Source organism: Daucus carota, chromosome 3, assembly GCF_001625215.2.
Source record: "Daucus carota subsp. sativus chromosome 3, DH1 v3.0, whole genome shotgun sequence".
NCBI classification, from domain to species: domain Eukaryota; kingdom Viridiplantae; phylum Streptophyta; class Magnoliopsida; order Apiales; family Apiaceae; genus Daucus; species Daucus carota.
The window spans coordinates 1,389,932-1,411,476 of record NC_030383.2 but is presented as its reverse complement, the minus strand read 5'-3'; the positions used below and the strand labels follow the sequence as shown (position 1 = coordinate 1,411,476).

The following is a 21,545-nucleotide window of genomic DNA, read 5'->3' as shown; positions in this document are numbered from 1 at the left end:
TAGAGCATGATATTTAACATTAAAGACATAATTTCTGGGATGCATGTCAAGATCATTGTCTCTTTTTCCTTTTTAGTGTTTTTCTTCTTGTATAAAATAGTTCTACTGGTTGAAGGTATAATAACATTTTAATGATGAACGATGGTTACAACATATAGTCCTGCAAGTGAATTGGATATGTAGTAATTAGTTGTGCGAATACATATGAATTTGTCTCTGCATATAATTCAACTCGACTATATATATATAATGATCCGATCACTTAAAAATAAATAAAATATCCATATAAGTTGGTTCAATATATTTTGTTTAATCTTTTTATTAATAGATAAAATATGAATTAAGCTTACATTAATTTGTAGTATGATATTGTTGGATTCCATCCAAAAGCCTCACACTCATAAAATTGTCCGACTACTTTATATATAAATCTTTAAAAATAAGGTCTAATTATACATACGAAGTAATATACATTTAATCGGCTGGTCTCATAATTTAATTTGACACGTGACATGTTATAACGAAATGATGCGAAAAAATTGGATATGAATTTATTTATTTTTTGATATATAGAACATGCATACGAAATTACATAATAAATCACATTTAAATATATTAAATACAAAAATATATAAATTGAAAGTTGACAAGACAGGGTTTCCAACTCTAAGTCCAATGAGCAAACAAGTCTGTTTTTATTCCTTTGTATCTTGTTTTTCAGTCAGTGGATTGAAAGTGGATTGTACCAAACATTGATCACTTCGTATGAACGCACTTCACTTCACTAAGCGACCAAGCAACTCAAAGCACATAAGGCCATTTTATTCTCTTGAGATTATACCTCGATTTATATCTGTATAAAGCAAATAACACATCCATCATGCATGCATGCATATAGTAAATCATATATAACGTACAGGATCGAATCTAATCTGAGACACGGTTTGAAAATATAAATTTAGTTAGTTCCCCTATAGAAAATTCCAGATCTAACCTAATTAACCATACAGTAATATTATACATCTCGAAAAGGAGTGCTCCACTAGCTCCTTGATTGTACTATATAAAGTAGACAAAGAGGTCTATAAATTTCATCCATTCTGTAGTATAATAAACTTCACAATAGAAACTAAATCAGCTCTATCAAGTACAAACACTATGGCATTCAAATGTGTTCGATCAATTCAAGGCAGAGATGGCAAACGCGAGATGACAATCGAGGAGTTCAAACGATGGTTGAAGAGATTCGACGGCGATAGAGATGGCCGGATAAGCAAAGCTGAGCTCCGGGAAGCTGTTCGAGCCAACGGAGGCCGGTTCTCTAGGTGGAAGGTGCACCGGGGGATAGGATTGGCAGACGGCAACAATGATGGATTTATCGATGAGACTGAAATGAAAAACCTTGTGGAGTTTGCACAAGCTGAATTCGGTTTAAAAATTAGAGCATAATATTATTCAGTGATTCTGGTGTTTTGAATGTTTATTGTTGATTGTATTTGTGAAATTAATATTTGATAACATAGATTCATGGCTGTTGTCATTTCCTTGAGGCATTCCTGTACGAGAATTATTTCTTATATATTATTCGAAAAAGATCAGCATGCAGTTTCCCTAGTCTTAGGGTTCATGGTGGAGAGTTAAACTTGAGTCTCTTTATAATTAAATTTAAATCTAATGAACCTCGATTTTTTTAATAATAATTAAAGAGTTGAACTCAATTCTCTTTGCAATTACATCAAATTTCGATAATACAGACTTCCTTTTATCAATATTGAGTTCTGATGAGTAAAAAACCTTTTTAAAACCGTTCATATTTATATAACTTTTATCCAGAATAAGTTAAAAATAAAATTTTAAACTATAAACTCAAATTTATTAAAAATATGTGGATAAAATCAAGAGACTTGTGTTGTATAATGAATCATAGAATATTAAGTATTCATATAGGAACAATACTAAAATCGGACCGGATTACTCCCTTTTTTCTTATACTCAAAAGAATAATTTGCTTTATCAAACAAAGCAAAATGAAATCTAAGCTTGATAAAAAACAAAGGAATTATGAGAGGTCTGTGCTTATAGTACATTATTAAATCTAGAACAATCGAATCGGACGGGTCTCTAATAAATCAAGGCCGACAATTGGTTAGTAATCTAAGCAGCAATACAATAAATTAACAACGTACGTATCCAGCAGAGTAGATCAGAATCAGATACCGTTCTTGTAAAGCTTAAACTCATGATTCGTAAGCAGGGATGATATATGATTTAATAATGTATAAACGCATAATTAAAAGATAATTTAGTCTTTAAATGATAAAATTATTTTTATAAAAATATCATAAAAATAAACTAAGTTATTTACAAAAATACACCTAAGCAAATCTTAACTTTAAATTACACGATCTTAATTACAAATGGTTTGTCACATGAACATTTTTTTAATTTAATGTCAAACAAACTTTAAATGGCGTACTTAATATTTTCCACCGAATACGTTTACGGTAAGTATATCGAATATATACATGTATTCCCACTTAAATTGTTCGATTTTTGGCACACATGTCTAAATAATTTGACTAATAAAAATATACAATATATATAATCATTTACAAAAAGTTAAATCAAAATTAATATTTCTTAATTCAAATATTTAAAAATATATGACAGAAAATCGAAAACAGAGAGGAGTACATGTCAATCTCCCTGTGAGCTTGTGACATATTCTTTTCAAATTAGAATCAAATCCCAGCACCACTGAAAATTGAACGCGCAGTTCGGGGGAAAAAAATTAAAGTTGAACGCGCACTGCTATCATCCACTTATATGCCCACTTTATTCTGGTGATTATAGTTTAATTAACTATATACAAATATTTAAGCAACAAACACATTAACCATGCACATAATTATCTATAGTATTATAAGATTCATAAACGAGTACTCCACTTACTCGTATCAATATATAAATTCGATAGACAACTCCACGAATTTCATCATCAGTAAACTCGATATATATATCCGTCGTAAAAAGGCTTATTTGTTGTAACGAACTCGGGACATCAGCTCTATTAGTGCAGCTAGAATGGCATTCAAATGTGTTCAATCAATTCAAACCCGAGATGGCAAGCGTGAGATGACCATCGACGAGTTCAAACGATGGTTGAAGCGATTTTACGGAGACCGGGATGGTCGGATAAGCAGAGCTGAGCTGCAAGAAGGTGTTCGAGCCAACGGAGGTTGGTTCTGCAGGTGGAAAGTGCAGCGAGGGATAAGATCGGCGGACAGGAACAACGATGGATTTATTGATGAGAGCGAAATGCAGAACCTTGTGGAGTTTGCAGAAGCTGAATTGGGAGTTAAAATCATAGCATAGGAACCATTGATTGTGTGTTTGGGATGTATGTTATTGTTTAGATGACAAGTTCACAGATTTTTTTACTAATTTTGTATAACATGAAATGGGAGGAGTTTGGATTATGGTAAACAAAGTTAAGTATATTTACTAGTACTTTATAATTTATTACGTGTAATTAATAATATTTTGTAATTTTTTTAAAAAGAATATATATATATATATATATATATATATATATATATATATATATATATATATATAAAACTAAATTTCAAAACTCAAATAAATCGGTGGAAGAATTTTGGATTTTCAAATTCTAAGATTTCAATTTATAAATCAAAAAATCGTTTACAAATTTATAATAATACAAACGAGGCAAATGACATGCTTCCTTTAGTACTGGAGGGTAAAAAGTCTACCGACGGGCGCAGCGTGTACGTGTAATCAATATTTATAACAAAAATAAATACATATAAAAAAGTAGTGTATCCGAAATTCCATTCTTCTAGATAGTATCATCTTGTACAAGATGAATTTATTGTAGAAAAAAATTGAGTAACGAAATTTATTCAAAAAACAATTAAGATGTCACAAAAAATTTACATAATAGAACTTACATTGAAATGGTCAGACTATCTGAAATCAAGAAAATAATCAATATAAGAAATAATTTTAATATAATAAATCTCAAATGGTCAAAACACTTAAATAAGTTTCATCAAAATTCTTTCCTCCGATACATAATATTTGTGTTTAGTTTAGAGAAAATGGAGAATAATAGTCAGTGCGTGTTTATACATACATACATACATACATACATATATTGTGTGTGTCTATATATATATGATCATATATTTGATGGATTATTAATTTGATAATTGATGAGTATAAAGTGTGATTCTCAAGCAGCTACCTAGCTCTTTATTTATGACGCCATGGAATCTACTTTTAAATTTTGCGTGTTGTTCAAATTTTAACTTGATTATATTGAAAAGTTATACTCGTGCAAAAATCGTGCAAAAATTGTGCATTTATACAAGGAAGCTAAAATTTCCTCACAAATATATATACAAATATATTTGTGTTTAATTTAGAGAAACATGGAGAATAATAATGTTTGAGTGTTTTATATTTGTGATCAAATGAAAGTATCCCAATCATCAAACATCTTATTAAAACATGCATCTTATTATAATCCATGCATCAAACATACGACAGCAGAGTCCAAACATATAAAACTAAAACATATCCATATCAGTTGACAGTTCCTTAGTCAGGGGTTGACAGTTACTGTGGTATCTTCAAGTGGGTACCAGTGCAAGACCTAGGCTTATTGTCCGGAGGACAGCTTATGATCCGATGAGTCATCTTATCCAGACAAATGAGGATCTCTCTTAACATACAGAGTGATGGACAAAGCCAACTGGCAGAGTCAACAAGTCCAGCTTGCAGAGTCAAATAGTTGTGGTGGGAAAAGTTGTTAGAGTTAGTGGTTGTTACATTTCTGTATATATAAACAGTAGTAGTGGTTACTTTTACAGTTAGTTCTTGTAAATACACTCTAATATAGCTTTCTCTATATACACTTTTCTCTGAGCTTTAATGGAGTTCTTGAGCTAGATTCCCAGTTCTAACAATCTCGTACAACAACTCGTCATTTTTACAAGATATGTACACATTGGCAACACCAAGCTGCCTCTGCATTGTGTTCACAATCTCTGCCTTGGTGTATGGAGTGTTGAAATGCAGTCCCGCCTTCTGCAATATGTCAAGCAGGTTTATACCCTGCCTAGCCTTGATTCCGTCATTGGGGAAGGCCTCCGTTGCTTTATCACCCTCCCCCATAGCCCCATCTGTCCGTGCTTCTGCCACTCGTTTTGGTAGAACTCCGTTTCCGGCTTCCATTGCAGATCAATCACTGCCCACCACTTGACAGCGGTACTTTTAACTTGTCAAACTGCACTTATACACAAAATCACAGTAAGTATCAGATAATGACAACAATAGAAAATTTCCAACATACTACTTACTACTTCATCGGAAATCAGCGCCGTTGTTTTATTTTTGGGGACCTTCACTGTGGCTCCATCCCTCTTTGCTGGCCAAAGGCCATGCATCGAGAATTTGTTGGCGTAGTACTGGGGTAAGGGTGAAACACAGGCCATGCGGCCTACAGGCTGACAAACGGTGGGTGTTCATGTCTGGACGAACTGGAGGTGATCGAATTCCTTCGGGACGGGCTGTGGTGGTGGAACGCCGGACGAGTAGTGGAAGAAGTAGAGGAGGAGGAGTAGTAGAAGGAGGAGAGGAGGAGGATTCGTCTGAAATTTTTTCATGTTAACTGACTGATGGATGAATGTTGTGAATATGTTTATTAGGCCCTTTATACAGGCGAAGAGAATGTTATAGCAAAAAAAAAATTCAGGTGAAAAAATTCAAATTTGCTGGACATTTCAACAAAGGGAATAAAACAAACATTTTTTTATTTCTGTTTTGTGAAGCAAAATCGTATTATAGTATTAATTTTGCGTGTTCATATCCTCGTTCAAATTTAAGTCTCTGCAACCATAATATTACTATAAACACAAAATTTTATTTATTAAGCAAACTATTATTTAATATCTTGTTATCCTTTTATTGGACATTTCAAGAAAGGGAATAAAACAAACATGCATATTTAGATTTCTGTTTTGTGAAGCAAAATCGTATTCTAGGATTAATTTTGCGTGTTCATGTCCTCCTTCAAATTTCCAATCATAAATTATCTTTGGATATTTGGATTTTAAGTAGGGCTGTAAAAAAAATTCGAAAAATCCGAATTCGTCCGAAAAATCCGCCACCGTATCCGAGAAAAAGCGGATATTTTTCGTATCCGAGAAAAAACGGATATTATCCGTATCTGAATCCGTGATATTCGAATCCGAAACTAAATACATATATGATATTTAAATTATATAATATATAAATTATACCTAATTAAAATTTGAGTTATATGCAATTGGCACCCCTTATGTTTGGACATAATGCACATTGCACCTAATAGTTTTGGAAAATACACTTTGCAGCCCCAAACTTTTAACCCGTAGACACTTTGCACCCTTTCCGTTAATTTCTGCCGTTATTGTTAACTTTTGCAGGAGCATTTTGGGAAATTTAATTATATTTAATTAAAATTAGACCTTTATTTAAATTTTCTGACCATCTAAACGATATTTTTCTTAAAAATTTAAAGAACGAAAGTTGTAGAGAATAAAAAGATCTTCTAAAAACTATAATGTTCAAAATTTTCGTAATTCTTTTTATAATTATTCTAAAAAAATTCAAAATTTAAAAATCTTGTAAAAATGAACAATCGTTTTTAAATAATTATTTAAATTTTGAACCTTATTGTTCTAAAAAGATCTTTTTATTCTCTACAACTTTCTTTCATTAAATTTTTCCGAAAAATATCGTTTAGATGGTCAGAAAATTTAAATAAAGGTCTGATTTTAATTAAATATAATTAAATTTCCCAAAATGCCCCTGCAAAAGTTAACGGTAACGGCAGAAATTAACGGAAAGGGTGCAAAGTGTCTACGGGATAAAAGTCTGGGGCTGCGAAGTGTATTTTCCAAAACTATTAAGTGCAATGTGCATTATGTCCAAACATAGGGGGTGCCAATTGCATATAACTCTTAAATTTTTTGCTATTAGCTTGTACTGTGTATATGCATTAAATAATACATTTATACAAAATATATATAATTATACAAATACTAAAATACTTTATACATATATAAAAATATCATTTGAGCTTAGTCCTAAAAAAATTGTTCGAAAATCATCGTCATTACGGTATGACCATCAAAAATATCCGACATCCGTCCGAAATATACGCACTCGTATCCGGAAAAAAGCGGATATTATCCGTATCCGAAATAAAGCGGATATTATTCGTATCCGAATCCGACAGTTGCGGATAAGGATACGGATATAGGCATATCCGTATCCGAATTATTCGTTTGACAGCCCTAATTTTAAGTTTTTAATATGATGGAAGGAGGTTTCTAATTGGTTGAAATGATAAAATAAAAAAACTTTTCTAGTTTTTACTTTGGATCAAAGTTTCGCTAAGAGTTTAAAACACGTGTGTTCAGTAAATTAAATGTCATGAAAAGTTAGCTTTTACCGCAGTGTTAATGTGTTATACAGATTTTTTATAGGCAGCGTTTGCCAGCCAGGCTTACACAGAAATCACATCATTCATAACAAATTAAGTACAAAAAAACTACCGGACTGTGACTTATTTTTCTGACAATTCTTGGGTCTAATCTTGAAATTCCCATTATTCATAACAAATTGCAAAATGTATCAAATTACAACTTGTCTGATCATGAAATTCACATTATTCATAACACAAAATACTACCAAACTACATAGCGAGTATTCTTTGGTCTGATTGCGATTCCAAGAAGACAGATGCCACCTTTCTCATCCCCAGTTTTGACTTCACTTAAGCACATCTTCAGTTCCCTGTTGTCACCCCCACCATCCTTGTTGAAGTAGTCGCCCAACTCAAGTTCATACCATGCTTCACCTCTCTTTATTGGATACTGAGGGCCACTTAATACAGACATATCAGGTCGCCTGCTTCTTAAAATCCCCGTACGTCTCTCATACTGGCTAGGCATGAACGGTATGTAGACAATCCTTCTTTCGCTTTCGCAACCCCCATCAATCCCAACAAAAGTTTCTAATGGTTCTTCTTCCCCAAATCCGCTAAAGTAATTCGAACACGTGAAATCAAACCAAAGGTAGGCAGTATAGAGTGTATTAGGGGACAGTAGTGAAGTGCTTATCTTTCCCTCAATCTTAAAAGGTAGAGTTAGCTCACAATAAGAATAAGGTGCATGCCACCCATCTGGCTCAGGTATCGACAACTTCTCGGGTGATAGACGAAAACACTTGCTCCCGCTAGGCCTGTCTAACCAGAAGTACTGCTTGATTGACAACAATTAGAATCGAAGTTAGCATATAACTAATTTGCATAATAGACCTACAACAAATTAAAGCAAGATGCATGAGAAGGGAGTTCTATGATAGTTCCGAGTAGTTTATATCAAACATGAAATAATTACCACAGCACCGTCATCAATGGTTAAAGGATGGTCTGAAAGAAACAGGTACAAATCCTTCTTGGTAGGAAAAGCCTGTAGAGTATCTGAATCAATCTTTGCCCAGCAATCCTCAACATTATACTCAAAATGCAACTTGCTTGGCTTTGCCCGCCGGGAGATGAGGTCAGCCGGCAGAAATCTCTCCCAAACATGGTCCGATTTTGCGGCTGAGCGGAACTTTGTGGACACAAATGATAGCGTCCCACACACATCCACAGGGCTAGTATGCGAGACAATTTCTTCTATCATTTCTTGTAGTAAGACATTCATCCCCGAGACATCACCCATTAGATCTACTCTCTGTAATATTTATTTTCATTAAATATGGCATTTATCCTCGATTGATACAACATTAAAGAAAATGTTCGATATCAAGATCAATTATGAGAAGAAAACTGTCCAAAACAATTATACTTCTGATTAATAAAATAGAAAAGCAAGGGGGTGTTTGGTCAATGGAAATTGGAACCTCAATCTCATGCATTAGTGTTCAAATCAATTATTGTATAATATGGGAACCCCATTCCTTGTAAGGGTGTGATCATACCATTCCCACCCCCGGGTTTCCATATCATTCCCTGCCATTCCCATCAACCCCCATTCCCTCTCCCGATTCTCATTTCCAACCTCGATACGATATGAACGCCCCTAAAACAATCAAAAAGTAAAAATTCCGAGACACTTGTTCCAAGTGAGCTTCTTTGTCTAACCAAAAATACTGCTTAAATGTTAGACAATTAAACTGAGGTCAGTATACCACTAAATATATGCGCAACAAACATCAGCATCTTCCTCTCGGAGTCGTTGATCTGAATAAAATCATAATATTTAAACCAGTTCAGAAATCATAATTGAGTTCCAAATAATTATTAGAAGAGTAAATTTCATAGTTGTGGTCAAAGTTTACACCGATTTTCAAAACGCTGGCCAGAGATCCAAATTTTAGAAAAATGACCAAACTTTGGCTCCACTTTTTAAAAGTGTGACCGTCGTTAAATGTCATTAACGGGAGTAACGGAAAGGGGGTAAAAATGAGTTCCAAATTCTCGGTGGCCAAACTTTGGCTCCATTTGTAAAGATGTGGCTCCCGTTAAGTGACCTTTAACGGGAGCCACACTTTTGAAAAACGGAGCAAAAGTTTAGCCACTTTTTTGAAAATTCGAAACTCTGGCCAATTTTTTAAAATTCGGTGTAAAATTTGGCCACAATTCTGAAGTTTACTCTTATTAGAATTACAAACAGAATGCACGCGGTGTCAATTGCAACAGGGGCCATCATTGAAGTGATTATCTTCTTGTACATTTCGAGATTAAACACAGTGTAAATTATTGTTGTTATGACAAAACTTTTAACAAGGATTTTATATCATATAAACGAGAGAGAGAGAAAGGGAGAGAGAGAAGGCGAGAGAGGGAGAGAGAGGGAGAGAGAAACACCTTATCGGAACAATCAATTTGAACTCGTCGTCCAACTCTGACGGTGATCAGGTGTTTAACTGTTTATTCGGCCGGAGCTCATTTCATTGAGTAGTTTTACGAGACAAATCTTATACAATACACTACTGTTGGATTTGGGCCTTATAGGCCTGTTGAGAGGTTATTCGATTTTGGCCCAAAGGTTCACAAAACTTTAGACATTTTTAGGCCCAAATGACCTCGCTTGTCCAAATAAAATTCAATTTAAATATTATTATATACTACTATAAATCATTTTAAATATTTCTGCCTATTTTTCTTCTTTTTTTTTAATTTTCAATATGAAAAATTAAAGATAACTTTTTTAATTTCAAATATGTTGGATTTTTTTTAATAATAAACTAGAAATACCATATTGAAAAATCAAAACTACCTTTTTTCAATTTCTAATTTTATGAAAATAAGTTTCAAATAATAAAATGATAATACTAAAAATTATTGGTGAAAAGTTTATAAATACCGTGATTCACAATTGACAACGAAACAGGATCAAAGTTTCGATAAGAGATCGAAACATGTGTTACCAGTAAATTAAACACAAGGAGAAGTTGGCTTCTACAACAGTTTTATACAGATATTCTAAGGTACAAGACTGAACCGTTCAGCAAAACTATACAATGTACTTATAAACCAATTTAACTACAAAAATTCAATATAAGCTTCCTCCGAAGCTCAACACATCGACGTCTAACAAGGTCATGTTTCACCAGGAAACTTGGCAAATATATATTGGATTCCGCTAGCCTTGTGGTGAAGTCCTCATGATGACAGATTAACCCGAATTTTTAGCACAACCAAGCATTTATACCAAAAAGTGGCGAGACACGAACGGGTTTAGTGACCTCACGACAAGAATACTATCAAACGGTTAATTAAGCCTGATATAAATATGAAGACAACTGTCGTGCTACTAAATTCTTAAGCTTTCACTTGCTTATCACTACTAGGCAGCGACACGACAGCTATAGCACAATCATTAAATAGCTCACTCATATGCTGGAGTAAGAAGTCACATTGTCCGAGTCCTTTTGTCCACGACTGTGTCCTATGAAAAGACAAAGATCGGAATATAGCCTATAGTTCCTTCTATATTTCCAGATATGGCTCAATCCAAATAGCTCCGCATCGAGAGATATTGATGCCATTTAAGAGAGAGCACATAATTTGTTTGAAGAGTTTTTTTTAAAGTTTTAACAGCTGGAAAACCAATATGACCTTTCTCTTGGAGGGCTGGCAGTAAGTATCCTTCCTTCTGTTTGAAAAGTTTATGAACAATATGTAGACACCGTCACAAATCAATAAGAGGCGGGGGCAATTTCCAGTAGTTCCAAGAATTAAAATCTTCCTGCAAGCACGACGAAGTTACTAAATAGAACATGAGGCAGGCAAGTGACAAACGAACCAAATAGACTTGATGGCACTAAACTAAATTGGACTTGATTACTGGTACAGACAAGTAACAGCATACACTACGATGTAATATAAGAACCTGGTACAACCTACGACATACTACAATACTAACCTATGCTTAAGTGAGACTACATTGTGCAAGCATCCTACACTACAAAACAATCTTCAGCTGATGTGTGATGTGTCTAAGTGAAGTTAAACATGTTCCCATGAGCGAGTAGTTTCCTAAAGAATAATGGTAGCAAAACATAAAAGTCTAGAGTCACAAACCTGTTCAGACGAGAGCCTGGGAGGAAACATGCCATTTACGAGATCATGTAGGGAAGTATATGATTTGTTATCACATCGATTCACAACCACCTCACCCTAATAAATTCAAGATAAATAACAATAACTAAGTACATAATTTGATAGAAGGTTGCACCCCAATTTTCACATTATATATTTTTGATATGTTATCAGTACCTTGGGATTTATTATGAAGATTTTTCCTATGGGAATTCCCACTTTGAGGTAGCTAAACTCATCTGTGTCTCTATTTCCAAAGCCAGCATAGAATGGTTTTCTGTCAGATGGAAAGCACGCCCTTATATCCTGCGAATTACCACATCAGGCTCAAATGCATACAGTAATTTAGTCTTAAAAATGCCACAGGAATGCACCACGTGCTCCCTGTGAAAAATATTTTTTTCTGTAACCTTTTCTAAAAAACAATCCTGCATAATGCAATTGGTTTCTCAATTGCATATAGAATATGTGTTCTTTGTTTGTTTAGGGAAGCAAGCATATAGTTGAACGCTACCATGTATTCAAGTGAATTAATAAGATAATAAATTTTTCTTAAACAATGTTAAATAAGCCTTATGCATCATGGTAATTCACTACTGACACACACTACCAAATTTTATTTCATATACATTTTTTCTCTATTATAGTGGGCATTTGGCTGGGGCTTCTAACTAATAAGTTAACTTCTGACTTACAAGTTGAAATTGGAGAAGTTGAAAATCGTAACTTTATTTTCCAACTTATCTTAATATTTGTAATTTGACTTCATAAAAGTGTATATATATAATCACTTAAAAAGTTAATTTGTAGTTGTTTTTTAATTTTTATTACTAGTTTTGTACCTAATAAGTTTAAATATCAATAAATCTATCCAAACAAATAAATTAAAAGTTACTTTTCACTTATTAGTAACTTCTTACTGATAAGCAATAAGTAATTTATTTTAAGCTAAGCAAAACGGCCCCACAGCTTTCAAGATATGCTATACTTAGTTGGCATAACTAAATAATTACTTGGCGCGTAATCTACTTAGTAAAATGATTTAAATCTTTCAGCAGTCCATATAGCATAATAGGTCCTCACAACGGATAACAGATTTTTACATGCTCATTGCCAATAGCTTGTGTCATCACATTAATCACTTCTAAAATCAGCAAAAGTTTTGCATATGTAGGAGTAACATGGAACTACCTCCAAGCAAGCAATTTTGAATTCATGAGGAGCTCTTCTTATAACTGCATAGGAAAAGACAGTCAGACGATACAGAGATAAGTATAATCTGTCTCAATTCAATTGGAAGAATAACATATGACTCAGGACAAAACACTTGTATATTAAATGCACAAATGCAATACTAGTATGCTTGTGGCATATATACAGGCTCTTTTCGTTTTTAGTTGAATATTGTCCCTGTTGCACCAACTAATTTGTCCAAAAATACAACAAATATATTCATTGGATTCTTCTTGCAAGGGATGTGCACACACTACACATCCACAACCATTAAGATAAAAAACATATGACCTCAAATTAGTATTATATTCATCACTAATTTCTCTCTTGTTTAGATGACTTGAACTTTTATTATAGTTCTGGCAACAAATGCAATTCCTATTAGGGTAACAGATAATTTAAGCTGCATGAGTCAGAAAGTGGTTTTCTTCCACTTCCTCACTTTAGTTATTCAGAAAGCAAAAGCACACAAAATTATAATGCTCTTACTTACGTAAAAGAAATCGACAATAACCACCGAGTTCAAATCAAGATTTTGTGATGCTCAATCCAGAGGTCTCTCACAGAAACGACCTCTACTAGTACTAGGTAAGGTTTGTGTACACCAATATTTGGTAATTAAAAGCAACCCCTGCACATTTTCGCCAAAACTACTAGCGCTCTATCTCTTTTTCTTTGGTTGTTGGTACAACTCTTTAACAGAGCCTTATCCATCCTTCATATCCATCAAAGTTAAATTTAAAAAAAATAATTAATTTTCACTATAATTTTACAGTTTTAACTTTGACTAGTTCTTTGTAGTAGAGTCCGCACCTTTTTTTATCATATAAGTAGGATGGAACTTGTGAAGGATTAGTAGAGGACAGATCACAGGTGGTGATGAAGATGAGATCTAGAAGATTAATAAGCTTGTATATAAAATAAGAGGAATAATATGGTAGAATAGTTTTAGCAATGAAGGGTTGGAAGAGAGCAACATTAGTGAGACAACAATAAGATGAAATAATTATTCAAAAAATACTTGATTGTGTCCAAGATGTAACTGCAAGCAAAAACTTTATGTGCGAATGTACAACACAAGTTACTGATGAAGCAGTTACCTACAGAAGTACATTAAAAGAGAGGCTGAGACTGGAATCACAGATCATATATTTTTCACGTATACCAAACAGGTTGGTACAAGCTAACAACAAAATATCATTCACTTGTAATCGTCACAAATTAATGTGCAGGTAAATAATGCAACAACAAACAGAATACATGTAGTGACTAACAATTTCAGAACAAACACCCACCTTCTCTAAACAAAGAAGGAAAAAGCCCATCAGGGGAAATAACAACAGGCCCATCTGGTAATCCCTTTCCATCCTGCACAGAACTTGTGTCTGAGGACTGATAACGAATATACAAAGAACACAATGGACTCTAGAATACATTCCAATGCGAACTTTTAACACCACAACTTTGTTTTCATGCAAGAGAAATGTAAGACAATATAAAGGTACCTGCTTAAGATTAAATAAAAATTGTCTGGTGAGGCCAGCTTGAGAAATCGCTCTTGCACTTAAAAACAGCAATTGATAACCGTTTTCCTGAAAAGGCAAAAAAGAAAAGAAAGTCTAATCTCTTGTCAAGGTATAAGAATATGAACTCATCTGAAGCTATTCACATCAGAAAAAAACAGAAAAATAGAAGTACATAATTCAAGGCAAAGGAAAATGGAAAACTTAGTAAGCATATGGTCCCATTACTTGTTACATTCAGGTGAACAAAGTTTAAACAACAGATACTTATTATTTATTGACATAGTACCTAACTTGAACATATTCAGTAAACAGGGTTCATAATTAGAATTTAAGGCAGGTAAATTTACAAGGCCTGCAACTTGTAACCTAGGAAATATCTGTTCGTAATATAATTTTGTATTGCTTATTCTAATTTAAGTTTCATGTGGAATTCAAGTGAATTGCAACTTTCATCCTTTAAATTATCAAACAAGCACTTTGCCTTCATGTGAAATTAACTCATAAAGGCCTCTTTCACACTTCTCTCGCAAAAATGTGCCTAATAGTATTAATGAATTATTTGTGACAAATTACTGACATGAACTATAAATGGTTTTATAGCTTTTTTTTATCAGATATCTTGCATTCTATTTTGTCTTGACTTGCCAATAAAGGAATATATAGAAACTCATATGTAGGACTAATCAGCTCTAAGGTGTGACAACAAGGTACTACTATTTTTATTTTTTTCAGCCTTAATACAGGTAATGACACAGTTTTGTCTTCCATTTAGTAGGCAATAACATGTGATAAAAAAGGACTAAACCCCACATGAATCCAGTCCCAAATCTCCAGGTTTCTATTATCTGATTAACCTTACTAAAACTCTTAAAGACTCTATGCTTTTGAAAATTCAGTAAAACATGATTATCTTACTTTCTGCACTTTAAGCAGAATAAATGCTGGAAATAATCTACTTTTAAGCTTGATTTGTTCACGCACAGTCTATATAACGGATGTAATTTATTCTTACAAATTGAAATAATAAAACACTTCTGTTTTTATTTTTAGTTCACTTCTATTGTACTTTCGTCTTTTACTTATCACTTGTTTTTTATGAAACATTAACGTATGTAATTGATTATAAGTGCATCAAGACATGGAAAATGGTGAGAAGTGCAGCTAAAAAAGCTAGTGGAGAGAAGTGCTCTAACAAAAATGGTGATGATGAGAAGTCCAACAAATTAAAATTAGTTTTAAATTAAGAGTGGGTGCTGGAAATAATTCAAAATTATTTGAATTGTTTTTAAAATCTTATTACTTCCAATTCAAAATAAATTAGTTATGTCTTAGTTATAATAAATCCTAGTTTCAAGGAGTTATTATAGGTTTGTTTAGATGAGATTTTACTGGGACAGGGTTAGCTTCTTTTTAGCTTGAATTGTTCACGCACAATCCATATAAACACTACAAATGTTATTTACTTCGACAGATTAGAAAAATACTTTGTCTTTACTTTTATGTTACTTCTATTTTATTTTGTTTTACTTCTATTTTACGTATCTCTTATCATGTTCTAAAACATCAACGATAACAAACATATGTTGGCCTAGTCTGGTTTCTTTCAATTTAAATATAAACTTTGATCAATGCCAGCCTTCTTATAAGCCCTAAATTCTCAATCATACAGAAATTTCTAACACTGTCAAAGATATTAAAAAAATATAATTAAATGTTTTTGCACCTTGCTATGATTAACATACAGAAAAATCATTAATTTAAATCACCTTCGAAAATTGCAGCAAAGTAAACCAAACTTAATTCACTTTTAGACAATTCTGGTCGTATCACATGACTGGACAGAGTTCCTACCCAAAACTTAGTTGTAATCATGCTTTTATAAAGTAGTAGCAATTGTCAAGTGGAGCCAATAAATATAACTACAATTGATGAAATAAGACTTAATTTTTTAGCAAAAAAAGTTTGCAATGAACTTAAATATAACACAGCCAACCTTGATAGCTGAAAAGAGATGTGCAACCCCTGTCTGTGACCAATCTCTTCCAACCAATGGCATGAACTGACCTAGTACATCAGATCTGTAATACAGAAGATGTGCTCCAGTAAGGTCTGAGTATTGATAAACTGGTGGTAATAATTCTATTATAAATATATAAAAGAATAGTAGATCTGGTTGGTAGTAGGTAACTGTCATCAGTCTCTTCCTAATATTTTATCACATTAGCAAAGACATATAAAGCCTAAACACTAAAGAATTCGCACACAATCTTGCGCAAAACAAAATAGCCATCAACTAATCATAATTATATTTTAGAGACTAAGGACTGATAGTGACAGTTTTGGCAGAAGCTTCACTAATTTAAGGTTTGTAATTAACACTACAGTACATTCAGTACAATAAGTTTACGTGCAGGAATTATAATCATCCGATTGTAATCTGTCCAGACAAACATAGCTTTAAAACTTTATAATAAGCCAAACATATATTTTTGTTTGCTAAAGGTGCCTTGGATGATTACTTCCAAGACTAGAACCCTATCTCGGAAGATAAGAAACTAATCCAATTATTTATCAATATTCCTATGATGTATATTACCATATATCTAAATTCAATTTAGATAAATGTAGAATAGTCCTAATTAGATGATACAAAATTTTATTTTAATATACGTATATTTAAATAATACTATGTAATAGTTAACAAAGATTAATTTAATTTTTGTTCAGCATTATATATGTATCTTCGTGTATACGTTCGAATAACAAGCAATTGTATGAAATTATAACAGTCCATGAAGTGAACAGGAGTCAGGAGGGTGCTTGGAAGCATTGAGGCTATTGATTTCTATAACATACAGAGACTTCTGAAATATGCTGGAAGTATTATATAAATTGTATATCATAAGACTAACAGAACAATATTCAGTATATAATGCTAAAAAGTAACAGAGTGGAATCTAGAGCAATAGAATGATGTGGACTGACCTAGCATTTATACATAAGTATAGAGAGTATAGCAACTAAACTTTCTCCAGATATTATTTACAGTACTTCACAATTAATTCACAATTAGGTTGTTTGAATATTAACTTTGGAAAAAGTATCTTACTAAGATAGACTCCAATGCTTAATTAGATAATAAAACCTCTTGCAGATCTTTTAGACTTACTTGGTTATTGTCCCATCCACATCTGTGATAACAATTCGAGCATCCCATCTCCACAAGTATATTCTAGCATCAACCTGTGAAACACATACTTCAAGTAAGCATATACTTCAACATCATAAAATCTTAACAATGGACATAAAATCCTAATTGAACCATGCAACAAAAGGATGAAATACCTGCTGCTTCCCCAACATGGAGGTTGAAAAGGTGAAGGTTACGGTGTTCCTTCCTTCCTTGAGATTTAAGGATGCCAGCTCTTCAGTTGTTGGGGAGACTACCCTAATTCTCTTCTTATTTGCTTTGGGTTTTGGAACTTCTTTACTGGGCACTTCTTTATCAAGCACTTCTTTCTCCCCATCAATGCTACCAGTGCTTGCTGAAGACATTTCAGCATCAATGCTTCTTCTGCGATCAAGAGATAATGGTTTATCTCTCATGCTCCTGGATCTTTTAAAGAGCCATTGACCCCAGTTTCCACTCGAGGAGAGTTCAACAGTTTTAGAAGAATCCCCTGTAAAAATTAAATCAGTCCAACCAGTAGATGCTACATTATATTTAACCTGTTGTTTGCATCTACATGCAAGAATACATTAGGAAACAGGCATTGTATCATAACCGTGACAACCGACCGCCTAGTGTACTTGAACTTAATACAAGTCTACGACTCCTAATATAAAATTTGTCCACCTTCCTATTAATTCTTTTACGAGAAAATCATCATTCAACCTTTCTAAAGGAACAAAGTGCAAGAAGCAACAAAAGCTCATCTAAGCTTGTTAAAGAGCATACACTTTGGTTTTTGAGAAAATTTCAGAAGCCAAGGTAGGACTCAATATTTTGTAAATTTATTTGCCTTGATGCTTAAATGTGTAAAACATTACAGACTCACAGTATTAATAATATCGACTCAATAATGAATAAATATTTGAAATAATATAATCACCCTAAACTAACGACACTATAATGGAGCAACAGGAGATGAACTGTTCTCAGATGTAAGGTATTTATTGTTCGAATTTATATTTTGTATACAATGTTGTATTGTTAAACATTTAAGAAAATAATAAACGTACATATCACTGACCAAAGGTTATAGAACTAATAATTAAGAACCACAGTTTATGTTTTGTAAAACCGAACACAAACCTGATAGCCAAACCAATCACATATTATGAAATGAAAATTAATTTATTTCGATTATCCAAATAAAATAAGACAATGGCAATGCTACGAAAAGATAATTGTTCTAAGCTTTTAATGAATGATTAATCTGTAAGAGAAGTTTTACCAGTTGCAGGGCTGGTGTCTGTAGCTTTCAGTTCTGACAAAACTTGAGCATCCTTAGTCATGCGCTGTAAATTTGATAAACTATTTACGCCCCCCACGTCTGAATTTATGCTACTTCCCACATTTTTCCTTAACAGTGCCCACTTTGATAATTTGGGATTTAAATCAAGGGAATGGCCTAAAGTATGACGAGCATTATTTTTGTCCAATTCATCAAACTGTGACCGCATGTTAGGAAGAGACTCGGCCATTCCCTCTATTTCCTGGCCTGAACATTGATTATTTCTAGGTATCTTAATGTGGCTAGATATTTCAGTAGCCTCTTCTCTCGACTCTTCACCATCAACTGGTAACTCTTCTTCAGTATAATTTACTGGAGACTCAAATTCTGAATGAGAAGATCCATTCACGGATTCATTGTCTTCTGCTGTAAATGATAAATCTTTTTCTTTGTCTTCCAGATTCATAGGAATTACCTCCATGCATTCTATGTGTCTTACTTTGGAGTCGTCGAGATCACTAAAAAGGAACTGTTCTTCATCTAAACTTGCTGACGTTGAGTTACTCATCTCCTCAGTTTTAACAAATTTAATACCAACTTCTTCAGAAACACAGAAACGTTTACCAAGTGGTTGGAGCCTCTTCCCATCACCTTGAACTGAAGATATTGGGTCATTGGCACTGCTACTAATATTGGTGAGTGTGCTACACGAGTCAATTTCTTTGGCTGAATCATCTATTTGATTAAAAGCAAGTGGCTCAGTAGAGATTTCTTTCACTACTCCGTTCTGTGATTTTGTTTCACTACTTCCATCATGCATCTTCCCATCACTGCAAGTGCTATCACCTAGAACATGTAAAGTTTCTACTTCTGAAGTATCCTCAGTACTTGTATCTGGGCCAGGTGAAGTTATTCCCTGCATGATGACTCCACCGGATTTTACACAAATCGTATCATTGTCTTTTTCATCATTGCCATCTGAATCAACATCCGACGAATCTATTTCATAGTATACTGTTGGTTGGCGTTGAAATGTTTTATTAACCACATTGGTTGCACCACCTTCTAACAAACAAGAATCCTTATCTATCGGAACATTTGTACTTGCTGCACCATCTAACATGTCTGGCACAGATACACGTGAATCGCTATCCTTGTCTTTCTTGACGGAGGCAAGATTGGTAGACCAGTTTACCTCCAACAGATCCGCAGCAATCTCGGCACGCTCTAAAGATTCTGCCCTAATAATTTCAGCAGCATCCTCATCCTTCTCAGATCTATTCTCTTTCACTGAATTCCTTCCAAAGACAAGTCCCATGAAGCCAGACCTGGAAACAACTGTACCATTGCTTACTTCAAGCCGGGTAACTACGCCTGATGAATCAATGCTTTCATTCCAACTATTGCACTTTGCAGGTCTCCTTTCCAGTTCAACCATTTCTTCACATGAAGACGTACATGATAATAATAACTTCCCATCTTCTGCATCTACCTCCCTAACAAAATAAGCCCCTCCTGTATGATCCAAGAACATATGAAAATTTGCATCCTCACCATTAACATTAATGTCAACAATCTTCTCCCTTGCCTTCAAAACTCCTTGAAATTTCCCAAAACGCACATACCAAGGTGATGATTTAAAGGTACCATCTTGCTGCTCAACCACAACAATATCGACAGCACCACCAAACGGATGAAACGGTGCAGAAACCGTGTTCACACCCCGTGAGATATAGCTCCCTAACCTCCCTACCGCATACATCCTCCTAAAACCAACTTACCCACACAACTAGATTACTCCACTAATTTAAAACCCAATCGATCCCCCCTCCCCCACCCACCAAAGTTAAGTCCACATAGTAGCTCCCCCCTAATCTACACAATACCAAATCAACAAAAATTCACAAACTACCCAAATTGCATATATACATACACAATTACACACACAAAACCCACATAATTCCTTCAATTCTTCACCAAATTTCAAACCAAAAAATACCCAGATCACAAAAGTCTCCAATGAACTCCCAAAATTTAAGAACCCAAATAGCTGCTTCAAAAATCCACCAGAACTGACACAAACTAATTCACAACAACCTAAATTACAACCAACCCAACTTCAAGTTCTTTTTCAATACAACCAAGACTTAACTAACTTCCAAGATATGATTTTTAACACTAAAATTCAAATATATTCAAAGACCCATATGCAGAAAAGACTGAGTTTTTATAAAACAGTCAGTGTCAAGAACAGCATATTCCTTACACTATTACAGAATGTGCCAGATAAACTAATCATTGACCCAATTTGATAAACTAAACTCCAAAGCAGCCTTATAATAATCAACACGCAGGATGCTTATACGTTACATATAAACTGTAAATCAGGCTGACCTGAAGACCAGAGAAGAAAGCTACTTCTTGTTGAAGTTGATCAGTATTTTGATTTAATTCTGGATGATTTAATTGTATGTCTTGGGAGAATAAAGTCATAAATTGACAAAAGATTTGCATGATGTGATGTGTGTGGGAAAACATGGAAGCTGCAACACAACAACGTGGATGTTTGGTCCTAACTTTTGCACATTTGTTTATGCCGCCATTAATTATATTTTATTTTTACAATTTATAATATATATCAAA

General features: G+C 33.7%; 2 protein-coding genes across 2 annotated transcripts; both read right to left on the bottom strand.

Moving 5' to 3' along the window:
- Positions 1 to 7,579: 7,579 nt before the first annotated feature.
- On the bottom strand, positions 7,580 to 10,091 carry LOC108211862 (F-box protein PP2-B11-like). The gene is made up of 3 exons (XM_017383571.2): positions 9,950 to 10,091; positions 8,475 to 8,813; positions 7,580 to 8,333 (listed from the first exon to the last, which is right to left on the bottom strand). The coding sequence occupies exons 2-3, from the start codon at positions 8,799 to 8,801 to the stop codon at positions 7,761 to 7,763; spliced, it is 900 nt and encodes a 299-aa protein (XP_017239060.1). The 5' UTR covers positions 8,802 to 8,813; positions 9,950 to 10,091; the 3' UTR covers positions 7,580 to 7,760.
- Positions 10,092 to 10,474: 383 nt separating this feature from the next.
- LOC108214585 (phosphatidate phosphatase PAH1) lies at positions 10,475 to 21,430 on the bottom strand. Its single transcript, XM_017386666.2, has 10 exons — positions 18,903 to 21,430; positions 17,791 to 18,125; positions 17,615 to 17,688; positions 16,439 to 16,523; positions 14,425 to 14,511; positions 14,215 to 14,287; positions 12,878 to 12,921; positions 11,864 to 11,992; positions 11,669 to 11,764; positions 10,475 to 11,333 (listed from the first exon to the last, which is right to left on the bottom strand). Exons 1-10 carry the CDS (start codon positions 20,662 to 20,664, stop codon positions 11,277 to 11,279), a joined length of 2,742 nt encoding a protein of 913 aa, XP_017242155.1. The 5' UTR covers positions 20,665 to 21,430; the 3' UTR covers positions 10,475 to 11,276.
- Between the last annotated feature and the right edge of the window lie 115 nt (positions 21,431 to 21,545).

Bases quoted from the DNA above. Each gene is read 5' to 3' on its own strand.
- LOC108211862 (XM_017383571.2), bottom strand. From the start codon at position 8,801: ATGGGTGATGTCTCGGGGATGAATGTCTTACTACAAGAAATGATAGAA. The intron at 8,334-8,474 runs GTAATTATTTCA...TCAATCAAGCAG, and splicing joins CCATTGATGACGGTGCTGTG to TACTTCTGGTTAGACAGGCC.
- LOC108214585 (XM_017386666.2), bottom strand. From the start codon at position 20,664: ATGTATGCGGTAGGGAGGTTAGGGAGCTATATCTCACGGGGTGTGAAC. The intron at 14,288-14,424 runs GTACCTTTATAT...AGTTCTGTGCAG, and splicing joins TTTTATTTAATCTTAAGCAG to GATGGAAAGGGATTACCAGA. The intron at 11,993-12,877 runs GTAGTTCCATGT...GGTAATTCGCAG, and splicing joins TCAAAATTGCTTGCTTGGAG to GATATAAGGGCGTGCTTTCC.